This window comes from Pungitius pungitius, chromosome 1 (assembly GCF_949316345.1).
Source record: "Pungitius pungitius chromosome 1, fPunPun2.1, whole genome shotgun sequence".
In the NCBI taxonomy this organism is placed as follows: Eukaryota; Metazoa; Chordata; class Actinopteri; order Perciformes; family Gasterosteidae; genus Pungitius; species Pungitius pungitius.
The window spans coordinates 1,404,816-1,422,153 of record NC_084900.1 but is presented as its reverse complement, the minus strand read 5'-3'; the positions used below and the strand labels follow the sequence as shown (position 1 = coordinate 1,422,153).

The following is a 17,338-nucleotide window of genomic DNA, read 5'->3' as shown; positions in this document are numbered from 1 at the left end:
GATCACGACTATTTGAAAACCAGCAGTTTATCATCCGAGAGATGAACAACGCAAACACAATCAAAGGCATTATGACTTCTATTCCTTTATTTAAATATATTTTGCTACTTTATAGTTGGACAAACACATTCTACTATAGTGCATACAACCTTCCGATGTTGATGATAAATCTTATTGATCAGGTCAGAAAGTGTTAGCATGCTAACACGCTAAATGGTGCTGGTATTGATGGTGTTAAATGGAGGGCACTTACCATCAGGAATGGAGCGCCATGAGGATATATTTATTATATATTTAATACACATACAAGATATTCAGTTTGTTTTTATGCTGATGACACCATTTTCTACGTCTGTGGTTCCACTCCAAACTAATTCTCTCTGCTCTTTCAGTTTGAAAAATGTAAATGATACACATCTGATTGTTGAAGAAACATAGTAACAAGATTCTAATTGAATATTTAAACTCAGCTGGTATATTATAAATCTAACATATATCCACGGAGAGTTTCCGGTCCTCATCCCGTTCCGCCGCTGCAGCACCGTATCTTTCCCTCCTGCTGCAGGAACAGCAGACACGTCATCAGGGTCCCGGGATGACTGAAGCACGAGGTCAGCCACAGGGTCACGCACCCCCCAGGGACCATGGAGGGGTTGTAGATCACAACGCTCAGCAGATTCCCCCCAAACCTCAGCAACAACCCTCCCATCACAGCCAGGATGGTGAGGAAAGCCCTGCGCTTGGATCGGTCCACCAGCTTCCTCTTCCCGCCCCCCACTGTCCCCGGCGCGGGACGCGCCAGAGCGGCGAGGACCCAGATGCTGCAGACGCAGAGGACGAGCAGGAGGACGGCGGCGGCGCAGAAGTAGAAGACGAGTTTGACCCGGTCGCTGGCCGCAGCCAGCGAGGCCGGGCAGCCGAAGCAGAGCAGCCAGACGCAGGCGATGCTGGCGTTCCTCCTCCGCACGCCGGACGCCTGCCTGAGCCCCAGGTAGGTGACGGGGTGAACCACGGCCACGTAGCGCTCCACGCATAAGAGGACCTGGAACACGCCCTGCCCGAAGGAGTTGGCGGTCCAGACGAAGGTCCCCGCCAGACGCACGTCCCGGAGGTCCATGTAGCTGCCCCAGAAAGAGATGCAGAAGCCCAGCATCTCGTTCAGCTGCATGACGATGGAGTGATACGTGAACATGGCGGAGTGACTCGTGGCCGCCATGGAAACGGAGCCCTGCTTCCTGTACTGCTGGTACCCTGTGTGGACCACACGGACCAGCAGAGGGAGGAGCAGGGCGTAGACCGAGGAGACAGCGCAGAAGACATAGACGCTCGTCCTGGACCTGAAACATTGGCTGCCGAGAAGGTCGAGGGTGGAGTTGGAGGGGAGGGCAGGAGGAAGGAGGGGCAGACCATCAAAGGAAGAGGAGTTCACCGACATGTTTGCATCAATGGAGGCCTGAAGAGGAGCAGGGAGAGAAAGGGAGGAGGTTCAGACCAAACAATGGAAGGTTTCTCCTCCACAGGACGGGGAGCCGTGTCCCTTGAGTCCATCCGGACTTAGTCTTTAAAGCTCAGTCAGGTTATATGTTACTGGTGAAGAAATGAATCAATAACACACAAAACCTTCCAATTTTAAGAATGGTCTGAAATAAAATCACGAACATCCCATAAAACATGGAGACATCCACATGTTAAGGGAATTATAAAAAAGACATTAAGAAACTTGTATAAATCATAAACAATACTTAATTGATATGTATATATATATATATACGTTAACGACGTTAATTAGTTGTTTGTTGTTAATTACGTCAATTTTTTAACACATTTCACGCATGCGCAGTGTGACAAATTATTCAGGTCAGGAAAGTGGTTTCCTTTGCAGCGCCAGTCGTTCTAATCGCCGCGCTCGACTTCAAGGTGTAACCTTTATTATTGTTCGGTCTGAAACGGCGCGCCCAGTGACGGGTGGTGCAGCAATATTGTTGTTCGGGTGGAAATCGGGAGAAATTCGGGTGGGTCTTTGAAATTCGGGAGGGTTGACATGTCTGGTCATCGCAGCCCTGAACCATCAGGAGCACAAACTCACAGCAGAGTGGGATAAACTGCAGAGGCTGGAGACCCTTCTAGAGCCATGCAGGGAAATCAGTCTGTGACTTATCAAATAACATTGATTTGATTATTTTCTGGAATGAATTAAACCAAGTCAAATGTCAATAACATGTATTTATGTTAAAAATAATAATGATGATAATAATACTGATAATTATGTATCTGTGTCCTGTTATCTATCTTTGGTATGCATTTCAGAAAGAAAAAATGGTTAGAATTAAGGTGTGATTGCAAATAGTGATTAATCATGATTAATCCACTGAAAATTCTGATTAATTTGATTAAAATTTGTAATCATTTGACAGCCCTAATATATATATAATCTACATATATTATAAGCAGTTTGAATACATGTTTATAACTACATTTTAGAAAAGGACCCACCTGAGAGTTCCTGTGTGATCTTCTCTCTGGAATCTGATCCAAATGTTTCTTGATACTGATTCAGGTGCGTTGGTGTTGTTTTTTAATGCAAATGACACATAATGATGACAACTTCCATGGTACATTAAAACAGGCAAATTTATATTTCACATTATTGTGTCACTGGAGGTGAAATCGTCAACATTTGAATACGAGCAGTTTGTCATCTGTGATTTATTCCTTTATTTAGGCCTTTTACAGAGGACCCCATCAAGCTACGTTACAGTAATAGACCTCCTGCTACACCTTCTGCTACACCTTCTGCTACACACTCTGCTACACCTCCTGCTACACACTCTACTACACACTCTACTACACCATCTACCACACCTTCTACAACACCTTCTACTGCACCTTCTACCACACCTTCTACCACACACTCTACCACACCTTCTACTACACCTTCTACCCCACACTCTACCACACCTTCTACTACACCTTCTACTACACCTTCTACCACACCTTCTACTACACACTCTACCACACCTTCTACTACACCTTCTACCACACACTCTACCACACCTTCTACTACACCTTCTACTACACCTTCTACCACACCTTCTACCACACACTCTACCACACCTTCTACTACACCTTCTACCACACACTCTACCACACCTTCTACTACACCTTCTACTACACCTTCTACCACACCTTCTACTACACACTCTGCCACACCTTCTACCACACCTTCTACTACACCTTCTACTACACCTTCTGCTACACCTTCTACTAGACCTTATTATTTTTAGGAAATATTAATAATTATATTGATGTCCATAATTCAGTGTTGCTACTTGCTAATAACCAAACACCCAAATTATGGATTTCCAAAGAAGATCAATTACCAAGAACTCCTTTAACAGACTTTGAGTAGGAAGCAGGTTTGAGAAGGTAACCAGCTCACTATGAGAGGAACATACTTTGATTTATGGGACGGAATGAGTGAGTGGTTGGACATGCAAAACCTGTGCTGCCTCCATCCGTCGCCATGACACATGGGCACCGCTAACGAGTGCTGCTCCATGTTCTTTGACCACAAAGCAGCCGGTGAGTTTGGAGGCTGGAGGACCATCTCAACCAAAGCCGTGGAGCAGGTGTGTGTTCTTTGGAGAGTAATATACAGTATATTACATATAATATCTGTTTACTGTATTTACTACTAACCACCAACTCAGAAGTTTATCAGATGTTGAGGAATCTTTATGATGCTCAACATTCGTGTTTTTGAGCTTTTACTGGATTTCAGATTTTATTTTTAGCTTCGCTGAAATTGCTGCTGGGAGGAAAATGACTGAAATATCTCAACTCAGTGAGATACACTGTAGTGAAACTGTGTAAAGACATTCATGCTCCTCAGAGGAGGAATCCTTCTGTTCTTGGTTCTTTAATGAAATGTCTGGAGACCCGTTGTATGGATTATCGTGTGGTTGAGACCTTCTTGTCTTCCTCACGAGGCTCCTAATAACTTCCAACAGTCAGAAGGACGTCGGGTCAACAGTTTGGTTTGATTGACGGTCTTTTCCTTCTCCTCCTCAGACCTCCTCGTACAGCCGACATGTCGGTCAACTCGTCCGCCTCAAACTCCTCCCTCCCTTCGGGTCTAGCTCAATGCTTCCAATACACAGAGGCTTTTCTAATCAGCGCTGCCTTCACCGCCACCAGGGTGGCCCTCCTCGTCCCCGTCTGCGTCCTGGTCCTGTATCTCGGCTGCCGGAGGTCGTCCGCTACGACCAGCGACTCCGACATCTTCGCGTTCCACATGGCGGCCGCCCAGCTGATCTGGTGCTCGGGGGCGGCCTTCGCCTACGGCGCCTTCTTCACCGACCTCCCAGAGATGTTGGCGTTGGGGGGACACCTCCAGTACATAGCGTTGCAAGTGGAGGGCCTCCTCCACGTCCTCACCTGTGTGGAGCGATACCTGGCTGTGGTCCACCCCATCACCTACCTCGGGCTGAGGAGCGGCCGGGGGGTCACGATCAGAAACATCAGCGTCTCATGTGTTTGGCTGCTGGCTTTTGCCTGGAGCTGTATTGCAAACCTGCTGATTCCTTCTTTGGTTGAAGTCTCACTTTTCTTCTTCTTGCCCGTGTCCACACTCATCGTGTGCTTCTGCAGCCTTTCTGTCCTCCATGTCCTGATCCGCTCGGGCCCGGGGGAAGTGGGCGGGCGCGAGGGCCGAGTCGACCAGTCAAAGCGCAGGGCTTTCCACACCGTCTCAGCCGTAGCGGCTGTGCTCCTCTTCTGGTTCGCCGGCTTAGGCGTCAGGATTTCTCTGAGTGCGTCGGCGCGGAGCTCCTTGGCCCTCTGCGCAATAAAAAATGTAATCATGTGGTTCAGTCTGCCCAGCAGCTTGGTGCTACCTCTGATGTTCCTTCACCGGGCGGAGAAACTACCGTGTTGCTCCTATGAAAGTGGCTAAGGTTGGAGATGAGGATTGAGGCAGGGTGGTGATAACTTACTGGTGACATCATCAGTAACAGTAACAGCACTCTCATTTAATTGGATGCATTACGACGCCTCTGAAAGGTTTCTCATTTGAATACACATTTAAATCAATCGTCATCAGAATTCTGTTAAATATGTATGAACATATTAATGTAGCATTTAGAAATGTACTATTGTAAACTGTCTTATTCAATGAATGTTGGTAATAAAGCTGACAAAAATAACTCTTCGTGCTTTGTTCTGTTGTCTCAGATTGTGCAACTTAATTAATTAGGGAGAAAACAATGTATGAATGGGAATTACTTTGTTTCATTCATCTTCATTCATTCCAGGTCACATGACCGCTTATGTCACATCGTGTAAAGTGGACTGAACTGTTTATTGATGAGCAGCTCATTGACAAAAACAAACAATACACTTGAGTTTTCGTCCTCTTTCTGTTTAATGACTTCCCATCTGATGGGTCTCCTGGTCACAGAGTGAGAGACGTTCATTTATTGTCCGTCCATTGTCTCCTGAGCGCAGAGCGGATGCAAAGCAGCGGCGAGGTGTTTCCACTAGTGAAGGCGCCCCAGCTGCAGATGGCCATGCAAAGGAGATCTTTGTGTGTAGACTCTGAAATGACCTCTGACCTCAAACACACGGCGCGATGCAGCCGATCGACGTCACAGCCAACATTGGTTTGTCACAAGGTTACAGCGAGGATCCAGAGCTTTGCATTCAGGTCAGTACACATCAAAGAGAACTAAGCTGTAAGGAAACACAATAAAACACGCTAAAGGTAGCAAACACAATAACTAAAGTATCTGAAAACAGTCCACAATTAAAGGAAGTCAGAAAAAGCTTCATTTTCCTTTTTATTTATTTGAGCTGGGACGTCTCAGTGGAAAATAATGTATGTATAATTAATGTTTGAATGACTTTTTTAGATTTTAATATTTCAGATTTGTCACAAACACACACACACACACACATCATTATCATTGACCAAACAGACTTTAACACTTACTTTAAATGTATTTGAAAGATATGTACTGTGTGTACTTTTACTGTGACACAGTATTATAGCATAGTAGCGCGGTACCCGGAGGCTTTTACTGCCGCGGGGGATCTGCTGAGCGGAAGTGCTGCGCACCGTGTTTCCGGTCGGACTGTTTTTCCGGACGGACCGGTGCACCTTGGACTCGCTCGTGACTTTTCTTTTCCTCCCGATGAATAAACTCGTGATTTAAACATGTCCAGCTTCCAGCGTGTCCTCCGCCTCGCGGACAGGTGCAACAGGTGGCGTTTTTTGAAACCCCGGTTCTTGCGCGCGAGCTCGTGTGTCAACGTCTCCTCGCGTGTAACGGACCGGCGCGCGAACGGTTCCCGGAGCTACGCGAGCTCCGCCCGCACCGAGCCGGTCCGGATCGGCTGCGCGTCCGGGTTCTGGGGGGACACAGCGGCCTCAGGTAGGCCCACAAACACCTGTCACGCGAGCTAGCAGCATTAGCCTCACGGGGCTAACGCGCACTGACCCTGGGTGAACTCTCCCAGTGTGCGATAAAGAAATAAAAAGAGAGATTTATTCTAAAGTGTCTGTCATGGGGGAATAAATAACCCTGAGGATTAATACCTCACCTCCCTGCAGTGCCGCAGCTGATCCACGGCGGGGCGCTGGACTTCCTGGTGTTCGACTACCTGAGTGAGATCACCATGTCCCTGCTGACCGCCGCCAGGAGCAAGACCCCCGTGAGTCCTCAGCCTCTGTGTCCTCCCCTCCTCCCCTCCTTTCCTAACCACGCCCCCCCAGGGGTGTGTGTGTGTGTACATGTATGTGTGTGATGATCACATGTGTCTCGTAGAATCTGGGTTACGCTCCCGACTTCGTCCACGTGGCTCTCGCTCCGTTTATTAACGACATCCACAGGAAAGGTGAGCGTGAATAGAGAGTGAGTGAGTGAATGAACGTGTGTGTACTCCATGCACACGTATGACATCGTCGCCTCCTCTCAGGTATCCGCGTGGTCAGCAACGCAGGGGGAGTCAACCCGCTGGCGTGCGCCGAGGCCATACGGGAGGTCATCAGGAAGGCCGGCCTGGACCTCAAGGTCGCCGTGGTAACCGGGGACGACCTCATGCCCCACGTAAGGTTGCTGTGGCGGCGGCGGCGTCGTCATCATCCTCACCTTTTAGCAGACGTGCAATCCTGACTTCCCCCCCCCCCCCCCCCCCCTCAGAGAAGCAGCCTCTCAGAAGTAAAGATGGCGGCTGACGGCAGCACGCGGCCTTTACCCAGAAGCCTCCACAGTATGAACGCTTACCTTGGGTACGGTTGTTTTCCCCTCACTCTTTCATACGTGTTCATATATATATATATATATATAAATAAATGCCCCCCCCCCCTTTGCCCCACAGGGCTCTGCCTGTCCGCCGCTGTCTGGACCTGGGCGCCGACATCGTGGTGACGGGTCGCTGCGTGGACAGCGCCGTGGTGACGGGCCCCCTGATGCACAGCGTGCGTGCCACATCAACATGGAGGGGTCGGGGATGGAAAAGCACTGAATGAGGTCACGCTTTGTTTGATGTGTGTTTTCAGTTTGGGTGGGGCAGCACGGACTACGACCTGCTGGCCTCCGGCAGGTAAACGCGTCCTCGCGCAGACACCCGGACCTCAAACCAAAACGCCAAACGTGTCCGAAGAGATGATGTTCTGTGTGTGTGTGTGTGTGTGTGTGTGTGTGTGTGTGTGTGTGTGTGTGTGTGTGTGTGTGTGTGTGTGTGTGTGTGTGTGTGTGTGTGTGTGTGTGTGTGTGTGTGTGTGTGTGTGTGTGTGTGTGTGTGTGTGTGTGCGTCAGCCTGGCAGGTCACCTGATCGAGTGCGGCGCTCAGAGCACCGGTGGAGTTTTCACCGATTGGCACAAAGTTCCCGACTGGTTTGAATACTTCCTCCGTGCTTTTATTGTGAAGGCCGAACCTCCACGACGGGGTCCTTCTGTCTGTTATAACGACGCATGGCACACAACGACACGACAGGGACGTCCCTGAGCAGCTCCCTCACCTTCTCAGGGACCTCATGGGCTTCCCGGTGGTGGAGGTCTCCTCCGACGGCTCCTTCCTTCTGTCCAAGCCGCCCGGCACCGGCGGCCTGGTCTCCTTCGGCACGGCGGCCGAGCAGCTGGTGTACGAGATCGGAGACCCGCGGCGCTACCTGCTGCCCGACGTCACCTGTGACTTCAGCCAGGTGCTCATCCAGGAAGTAGCAGGTACCCAGAGACGGGCTGGGGGGGGTGTGATGGGTGGGGGGGGGGGCGTCTCTCTGAGGACGCGACCGCTGGCTGAACTCAGGAATGTTTTCAGACCCCAGAAACCATCTGGAGGCGATAAACACACTCAGAATCAACTCTTTATCGGGCCGTTGTTTCCCTGGAGAAGTAAACAGCTCCTCAGCTTGAACCCGTCTGCAGCTCCTCTCGATAAGACGCTGGCGGCCCGGGCGATGGGCGGCGGGCCCGGCGAGGCGTCCAATCAGCTTCTTCTGTTCCGCTAAACATCACGGAACCAAACTCCATTCAGAAATCCAGCGATTCAGAGGAGAATTAACAAACATTGAGTTGGGCCTTTTCTCCAAATCTTCATGGTTTTTGTAGTTTTTATGCCGCTGTCACAACGACGTCATCGCCATGGAGCTAAGCTCCTCCCCCTCTGCCCCGCCCACCGGTAACACGGCGTAACGCTTTCCTTACTGCACGCGTACTCTGACAGTCACCCAAAGCATCATGGGAGATTTACTAATGGGTGAGAGACTCGTTAGCATCCCATTGGGCCAATGAGTCTAGTTTATAAAATATATAGTAATATATTTATGTGTGTGTGTGTGTGTGTGTTCAGGCGTTGACGGAGGTGCTGTCATGGTAACGGGCGCTAAAGGCTCGCCTCCATCACGTGACTACAAGGTGAACGGCATTTCATTTTCATCAACCGCTCTGCGTCTCACTCACACACACACACACACACGTGTTTGAAACGCGGCGCCCTCCTCCCTCCAGGTGTGCGCCACCTACCTGGACGGCTACAGGGCGACGGCCGTTTGTCCCGTCGGCGGCCCGAGGGCGGCGGAGAAGGCCAGAAGAACCGCCGAGAGCATCATCAGGCGGTGGGCAGAGCAACGGAAACGCCTCCACCGGCCCGGTGTGTGCCGCTGAGGATAACGTGTGTGTGTGTGTGTGTGTGTGTGTGTGCGTGCAGCACCAAGCGGATGCTGGAGCAGCTGAAGCTGGAAGACTTCTCCTCCGTCAACATCCAGATCCTCGGAGCCGAGGACACGTACGGAGCCAACGCTCGCTGCCAGGTGACCTCGGGTTTACCAAGCGAAACACGGCTAAAGGGTGACTGACCTCTGACCTCTGACCTGTTGTCTGTGGCAGCAGAGCTCCAGAGAGGCGGTGATCTGGATGGCCGCCCACCACAAGCAGAAGAAAGCTCTGGAGATCTTCGCCAGAGAAGTCGCTCCTGCAGGGACAGGAATGGGTATTTTACTTTACTTCATTACCCACAGTGCAACAGTTCTGTCACAGATGACGGCTGTGTTAAAGCAGCAGCTCATTACACACCTTTCATCATGTTTAGGGCAACTCTCTGAGTCCGTATTGAGAGTTTCACAATAAAAGCATCCAAGGACCGGCTGGAATGAACTTCTTGTAGAACCAGAAGGACGCTCAGAGTCCTGCTTCAGCCCAGACCTCGTCCTCCCCATCACACACACACACACACACACACGGTCGCACATCTTTTGGTGTTGTGTTTACGGTGACACGCTGCATGACCTCCGTGTGACTCCGGACTTTGGCTGACAGGAAGCTGAACCCAGACCAGCTGCTGGATACAAACACTGTGTCTCCTCCTCACAGCTCCCGGGCTGACCGGCATCGTGGGCGGACGACCCCGAGTGTGAGCTCACACACACACACACGCACACACACACACACACACAGCAGCTTCCATGTGTGACCCGGTCCTCTGCAGGTCTCCGGTGCTGAAGCCCTTCTTCTTCTTACACCCCAAAGCTGAGGTGAAGGTGAGTCTCCGTCTCCTCAGCTCATGGACACAATCTTCTTGTATCTTCGTCATGGAATGAAACCCTGCAGGTGGACGTCCACGTCGGGGGGGATCTGGTGGAGACTCTCGAGGAGGCGGGGCCTGACCCACTCGAGCAGGAAGCCCCTCCCACCTATGCACAGGAAGAACCCGACGCAGGTAAACCGGCCCACCGAAGGTTCCAGGGGCCTTGGCGAGACCCACAAGGTCAGTAGTCCAGCTGTCCTTAAGGGTCCCGGAGAAGATCCCGGTGGTCCAACAGAAGGTTCCAAAGGGTCCATGAAGAGAATCCCTTTCGCCGTGTTGTCTGTGAGGGGTCAAAGAGCATCCTCAAGGGGCCCCAAAGGGTCCTTGAAGGCTCCTGGGTGCTGGAAGAGCTCACGGGGGCCGTTATTCCCGGGGTCCTTGAAGAGGCTTCATTTGTTCGTAAGAAGGAGGCAGTGACCAGCTTTACCAGTCTGCATGCACACACACACACACACACACACACACATGCACCTTTTGTCCCTCATGAAGGAGTCTTTGAAGAACACAAACATTCTGTCCACATTAACGACGTCGTTCTGACGCACTGAAATTCTTTGATTTCTAAAGGGAACCGAAACGGAATTGTAGTAAAACACAGTTTCTTGTGCTGAAGTACTGATTGTTGTCAGTATTCAACATAAATAACATCCGAACATGAATGACTTTAGAATAATTGACTCTTTAGTTTTGAATCAAACTAGCGAGACGAAAACAGAGGGATTAAAACAACGAGAAGAACAAATCCAACATGAATCATGTTACTGCATTAATGGAATATATTGGTATAATTAGTACTAATTTAAATTTTGGTATATTTTGATGATAAATACGTTTTTACTACATTTAAGTACATCCTCTGATAATAAAGTACACACGCACACAAAATTTTAGAATCGAAGAAGCGCCTGCGATCAATATTTATTCACATGGTTGTACTTAAAAAAAAAAAAAAAAAAAAAGAAGTATTCGGACTTTTCTCAAATATCGTTTTAATCATTTTGCGACATTCTTCAAATTCCACGAGAGCTGAAAAACGTTTGTCTCCCCAGAGCTTCCCAGCGGACCTCACAGCTACCGGCTGGAGGATCTGGCCTTCACGCGCAGCGGAGACAAGGGAGACTCCGCCAACGTCGGTGAGACGTGTAGCAGACTTAGCTTAGCATTACGCATGTGTGGACTAACGAGACGGATGATCAGCAAGCCCCCCCCCTTCCTTTCTCCAGGAGTCATAGCGCGTCATCCCCTCTTCTTCCCCTACCTGAAGAAGCACCTGACTTCTTCTGTGGTGGAGGACTACTTCTCCCACCTCATCGAGCCGGGCACCGAGAACGCCGTCACGCGGTGAGCAGAGGGGGACGCCGGGGTTCCACTGTGGTTTTGTGTGCACTTTAACCAGAACACACACACACACACACAGGGAGCTTTGGTTTGTGTAATTACTGTCAGACCTTCAGAGTCAACACACTGCAGAGCAAGAACACAAGAGTGAAAGACACAGCTAAACATTTGTTACACAAACAGGAAATGTATTCAAACTGTGGAAAAGGTACAACTCCATGGTCTTCTTCTTCTTCTTCTTGTTTGGATACAATTAGCCTAGCTTAGCATAAAGGTTGGAAAATGAATATGCGGCTTGTTTTTGAAGTAGTTTTTTCTGGATGAAAATCAATGCCTTTTCTCAGTTTTTAAAATCTTAGTCTGAATAATGTTCACATTACACAGCTAAGTGATTGGCAGACATAGAAGAGTCAGTCATGAGAACCTGAACCATCTCTTTCCTCCTCATGGCCTAACGGTTGAGCGATGTTTGTAACATCTCGTCTCGAGTTCCATGTTCAGACATCTTATTCCTGTTAGTGGCTCCGAACCGCCGACAAATACCCTGCTGACCAACATTCAACCGAGCGATGATGTCACCGCGGCTTCAAACTGTCAATGACCTCCGACGAGTCATAACAGACATCAAAGGCTCATTGGAGCCGGAGGAAGCTTCATGAGTTAAAGCGTCATTCTGTGTAGTGACCAGCAGGGGGCGACTCCTCTGCTCCCATAGACGTCTATGAGGAAATGACTCTACTTCTGTGTGGTGACCAGCAGGGGGCGACTCCTCTGCTCCCATAGACGTCTATGAGGAAATGACTCTACTTCTGTGGGGTGACCAGCAGGGGGCGACTCCTCTGCTCCCATAGACGTCTATGAGGAAATGACTCTACTTCTGTGTAGTGACCAGCAGGGGGAGACTCCTCTGCTCCCATAGACGTCTGTGAGGAAATGACTCTACTTCTGTGTAGTGACCAGCAGGGGGCGACTCCTCTGCTCCCATAGACGTCTATGAGGAAATGACTCTACTTCTGTGTGGTGACCAGCAGGGGGCGACTCCTCTGCTCCCATAGACGTCTATGAGGAAATGACTCTACTTCTGTGGGGTGACCAGCAGGGGGCGACTCCTCTGCTCCCATAGACGTCTATGAGGAAATGACTCTACTTCTGTGTAGTGACCAGCAGGGGGAGACTCCTCTGCTCCCATAGACGTCTATGAGGAAATGACTCTACTTCTGTGTAGTGACCAGCAGGGGGCGACTCCTCTGCTCCCATAGACGTCTATGAGGAAATGACTCTACTTCTGTGTAGTGACCAGCAGGGGGCGACTCCTCTGCTCCCATAGACGTCTATGAGGAAATGACTCTACTTCTGTGTAGTGACCAGCAGGGGGCGACTCCTCTGCTCCCATAGACGTCTATGAGGAAATGACTCTACTTCTGTGTAGTGACCAGCAGGGGGCGACTCCTCTGCTCCCATAGACGTCTATGAGGAAATGATTCTACTTCTGTGTAGTGACCAGCAGGGGGCGACTCCTCTGCTCCCATAGACGTCTATGAGGAAATGACTACTTCTGTGTAGTGACCAGCAGGGGGCGACTCCTCTGCTCCCATAGACGTCTATGAGGAAATGACTCTACTTCTGTGTAGTGACCAGCAGGGGGCGACTCCTCTGCTCCCATAGACGTCTATGAGGAAATGACTCTACTTCTCTCCTGATTTATTCCCTCAGTAAACATTGTAAACAGGAGTTTATGGTCTCAGTCTCTAGTTTCAAGTCTTCTTCAATGCAGCATGATGTTCATTTAGTGGATGATGGTCCATTTAGAGTCAAACAGACCATGAAGCAGGAGGTGCTTTATGCAGGAGGTGATAGACAGGTTTCCACCAGAGACGTATACGGCGTCTTTAAGTCTTCCTCCCTCCAAATATGGTCACTTCCTGTTGCAAATCAAAAAAAAGGTTGACTGAACTCGAGGCTTCAACGTGACATCATGTGTGACTTCTTGAATACACACTTGTGTATCTTTAGGTCCATTTTCTTTCCTTCTGTTCTGACTCTGCGCCGCAGCATGTTAGCGATTAGGCGCGATGGCGAGGTGGGCGGAGCCACTCGCACCCTCAAACAGGCTCTTCATTAGTGAAACCTCACCGCTCGTTAAAGCTCACACACACACACATACTCTCACACACTTAACTACTTGCAGACACACAAGCACAAGTTTTGCATTGATCACATGCGACACCGCAACCCCCTCAACACAACGTGCACAAACACACACGCATTCATAGCACAGCCCGTCTGACCAAAAGCTGAACACACACACACACACACACCTCAACATGGGCAATAAACCACCACACCAACACGTGGTGCCAGTCGGTCTGCGTGTGAGTGTGAGTGTGGGGTGAAGGTGTGCGTTGCCGAGGTTACGGGTGTGATGTTTGTGTGTGTGTGTGTGTTTCTGCAGATACACTCTGCCAGGCATCCACGGCCTCAACTTTGTCCTGCAGAGCTCGCTGGGAGGGGGAGGGGTGGCGTCTCTACGCAGCGACCCCCAGGTAACACACACACACAGCGCTTCCTGTCTCTCATCACGTTGTCCCTCAAAGAGGTTTAACATACGAAGTATTAGCTTTGAATATTCTACAATGTACATGTTGTACTTTTCCCTGATACATTTATCATGTACATGTTGTTTTGATTAACATTTCATCACATATTATTGATTAGATCTGAAGATGTAATATTACGTGATGTTTTTGGTTCGGATGCTGACGGTCATCAGTGAACAAGATTCAATACTTTGTTTGTCAAATATCAGTTCTTCTGATTGACGGTTTGAAAACGGGGTTTCAAGCTGCCCTTTGACCTCTCTCTCCTTCGTCCTCTTCACCTTATCTTCTTCTTCCTTTTCAACCTCCTTCTTTCTCCTCTTCCTCCTCCTTTTTCTTCCTGTTCCTCTTCCTCCTCTTCCTCCCTTGTTTACTTCCTCGCTGGAATCCACTTTACACAAAAGAAACCCACTCGCTCTGTGCCCACACACACACACTCATTACGCTGGAACCACGGTGGTGGTTGTTGTTGTTGTTGTTGGGAACAGACTGAGCTGTGATGTTTGTTCTTCTCTCAGGGAAAAGCCTACGGTCAGATGCTGCTGGACGTGAAGCTGCACGGACTCCCAGACCTCAAGTCCCTGGTGGACTGAGAGACTCTGGACAACCACAGAAGAAGACTGAGTGAATAAAATCATTAATGGACATTTTCACAACCAGGAGAAACCAGATGAAACACCACAGGATCAGCTAACGTTGCTATGACCAACACACATTCACCTTAATCTGCCCCAGAAGAAGTAGAAATGATTCGACTCTACAGGTGAAATAATCCATTTCATCCTCAAAGCTCACTAGTTCACCACTGACTTCAGATAGAGGAACACAACCTGGCTTCAAGGGACCTGACCTCTGTGACCCCGGCGGTTTGGAGACATTAGGCTTCAGGTTGGTGTGCAGACCCCCCGCCCCCTCCCCCCCCCACCTCCTTCACCTCGACGCGACCCGCAGGAATGTGCGTCTGCTTCCAGAGAGACGTCCCTCCTGCTTCCCTGTAATTGCAACCAGACCGGAGCTGCAGGCGAGAGTTTGTTCTCCGCAGCTTCCGTCACCTCAGGACCCCCCCCCCCGCCCCCCCCAAGCCGCCTCCTCATCGGTGGAGAGAGATCCCCCCCCCCTTTGGACTTTCACTTCTTTGATAATTGGGGGAATGATCCGTTTTTTCAGTATTTAATCGTATTTTTCAGAGCTCTTTTCACTCAAACACGAAACCACAAAGAAAAAGGCGAAGCAGGATCCTCCTCCAGAGATTTACATCAAATACAACAACGCCAGGCCTTCCACACACACACTGCAGACAGAGTGTGTGTGGGACGCCGCGGTGGTCCCATCCTTTTTAGCCAGGTGTTAAAATCCAGGCTGTAAATTCCAGCTCAGTTTCCCGTTTTCATAAAAAAAAAACAAAAAAAAAGAGAGCTCAGATTTCATGTGGAAACTCGACGATGACGAAGTTTGAGGGCGAAGCTTTCTGACTCTGCAAAGTTAATTATTCATTGTGGAGTAACTTTTACCAGCTGATTCAGGACTGTAAGATGCCTGGAAAAGGAGGACGGATTTCTGGTATTTTGACAATTTGTGTATTGGTTTAAAGTAAACTATTCTGTCCGTATGAAGCCGAATGAAAGGAACACTAGTGAATTAATATGATGAACTTGTTAAATATACTCATATCATTATGTCTAAAAGAGGCTCCAAAATATCCCATTCAGGAGCCTTCTGGTCTACTGACCCCCCCCCCCCCTGAGTAAAATCGACGCCTTCGGGGAGAAAAGCCTCTTCTTTCCGCCGATAACGGTCCGGTTTCCTCAGAATGTGGAATCACGTCCGAATGAATCAAGGTTTCACTTGTGTGTGTGTGTGTGTGTGTGTGTGTGTGTGTGTTCTACAGTCTGAGCCTTACTCAGTTTAAACACTTGTTTCTACTCAGAACGTAAATGAAGTACTTAATGGTTTGATTTTTGTGCTTTTTTTCTTGCCTTTAAGGAGACAATTGAACAGTGTGATTCTGTAGCTTCTAAACTGAAGAGATGAATTAAACGTAGTTTCATGAGAAAGTTGTGTGTCATTAATCAGCTGCAGTTTGTCATCACATTCAGTCCTTTTGTCTTTGTCTGTCGCGCCGCATAAAGGGAGACAAACGACTTCTCATCACTCATTATTCTTTATTCTTTTTAGTGGTCACACACGCACACACACACACACGCACACACACACACACACACACACAAAGTTCAACCAGAGAAGTTGTTGGCATCTGTTGTTAAGACAAACCATTCATTATCTTTGGATTCCTTGTGACTTTTTCTTCCTTTTTCTAAACACTTCGTCATCGATGGGATTTACTGCTGATTACAAACTGACCAGAGACACACACACACACACACGCACAGACACACCTACACACACACACGCACAGACACACACACACGCACAGACACACACACACACAGACACACGCACACACACACAGACACACACAGACACACACACTGTGTCACTCAGCCTCCTTTTTCTTCCCGTGGCTTCGGTCGGAGTCACATCAACACACATCTCATCCTCCAGTCAATCGACACCAGTCAGGCTCCCTCAGCGGGGGGGGGGGCTCAGTGTGTGTGTGTGTGTGGTGAGTGGGGGGGGGGGGGCTCAGTGTGTGTGTTTGGGCGGGGGGGGCTAAGTGTGTGTGTGAGTGGGGGGGGGGGCTAAGTGTGTGTGTGAGTGGTGAGTGGGGGGGGGGGGGGGGGGCTCAGTGTGTGTGTGTTTCCATAATCTAAACCCCTTGGGGGGGACCCTAATCCCCCCAAATCCTCTTTTTCTCCTTAAAGGGAAAATAAAAAGAGCAGCAGGAGAGTGAGTGAATGAATGAGTGAGTGAAATCATTGAGTTACCCACAATGCTCGGGGGCTGGCGTGCCAGCTTTCCCACAGTTGTTTTTGGGCTGAAGGACTTTTTACACCAGCATTAAGAAATTAGGTTTTTATTTATCTTCTGATCTCATGATATCGTTACTCGATCCACGCAAGAACAAGAAGAACTTTAGGTTTAACCCAGTGTGTGTCTGTGTGCGTGTGCGTGTGTGTGTGCGTGTGTGTGTCTGTGTGAGTGTGCGTGTGTGTGTGTGTGCTTGAAGCCATTTGGTGGTATTGGGAAGATAAACCGCTGTGACCTCAGCATTGCTCCGTTTGAGTGTCAATTCCTCGCTGCAGTGTTCCCATGATCCTCCACACTGTGTGTGTGTGTGTGTGTGTGTGTGTGTGTGTGTGTGTGTGTGTGTGTGTCAGCAGCATTTTGCTGCGGTGGAAATTCTGAGTGCCTTTGGTTGG

The 17,338-nt window shown here is 49.3% G+C and overlaps 2 protein-coding genes across 3 annotated transcripts in view; one reads left to right on the top strand and one right to left on the bottom strand.

The window, feature by feature from the left end:
* The window catches only part of fgb (fibrinogen beta chain), a 126,701-nt gene that overhangs the window by 33,023 nt on the left and 76,340 nt on the right, over positions 1-17,338 (bottom strand). The gene's annotated exons all lie outside the window — the stretch shown is intronic.
* Positions 6,112-16,072, top strand: lratb.1 (lecithin retinol acyltransferase b, tandem duplicate 1). Of its 2 annotated transcripts, none has more exons than XM_037479911.2 (20): positions 6,112-6,431; positions 6,611-6,711; positions 6,825-6,894; positions 6,976-7,106; positions 7,200-7,288; positions 7,378-7,477; positions 7,559-7,602; positions 7,818-7,895; positions 8,029-8,225; positions 8,851-8,915; positions 9,009-9,115; positions 9,208-9,310; positions 9,387-9,489; positions 9,870-9,909; positions 9,985-10,036; positions 10,107-10,215; positions 11,133-11,216; positions 11,307-11,424; positions 13,874-13,964; positions 14,537-16,072. In XM_037479911.2, the coding sequence occupies exons 1-20, from the start codon at positions 6,215-6,217 to the stop codon at positions 14,609-14,611; spliced, it is 1,974 nt and encodes a 657-aa protein (XP_037335808.2). In that variant the 5' UTR covers positions 6,112-6,214; the 3' UTR covers positions 14,612-16,072. The 2 variants fall into 2 exon arrangements, with proteins under 2 accessions (XP_037335808.2, XP_037335810.2); XM_037479913.2 differs by having other exon boundaries at positions 6,113-6,431; positions 9,390-9,489.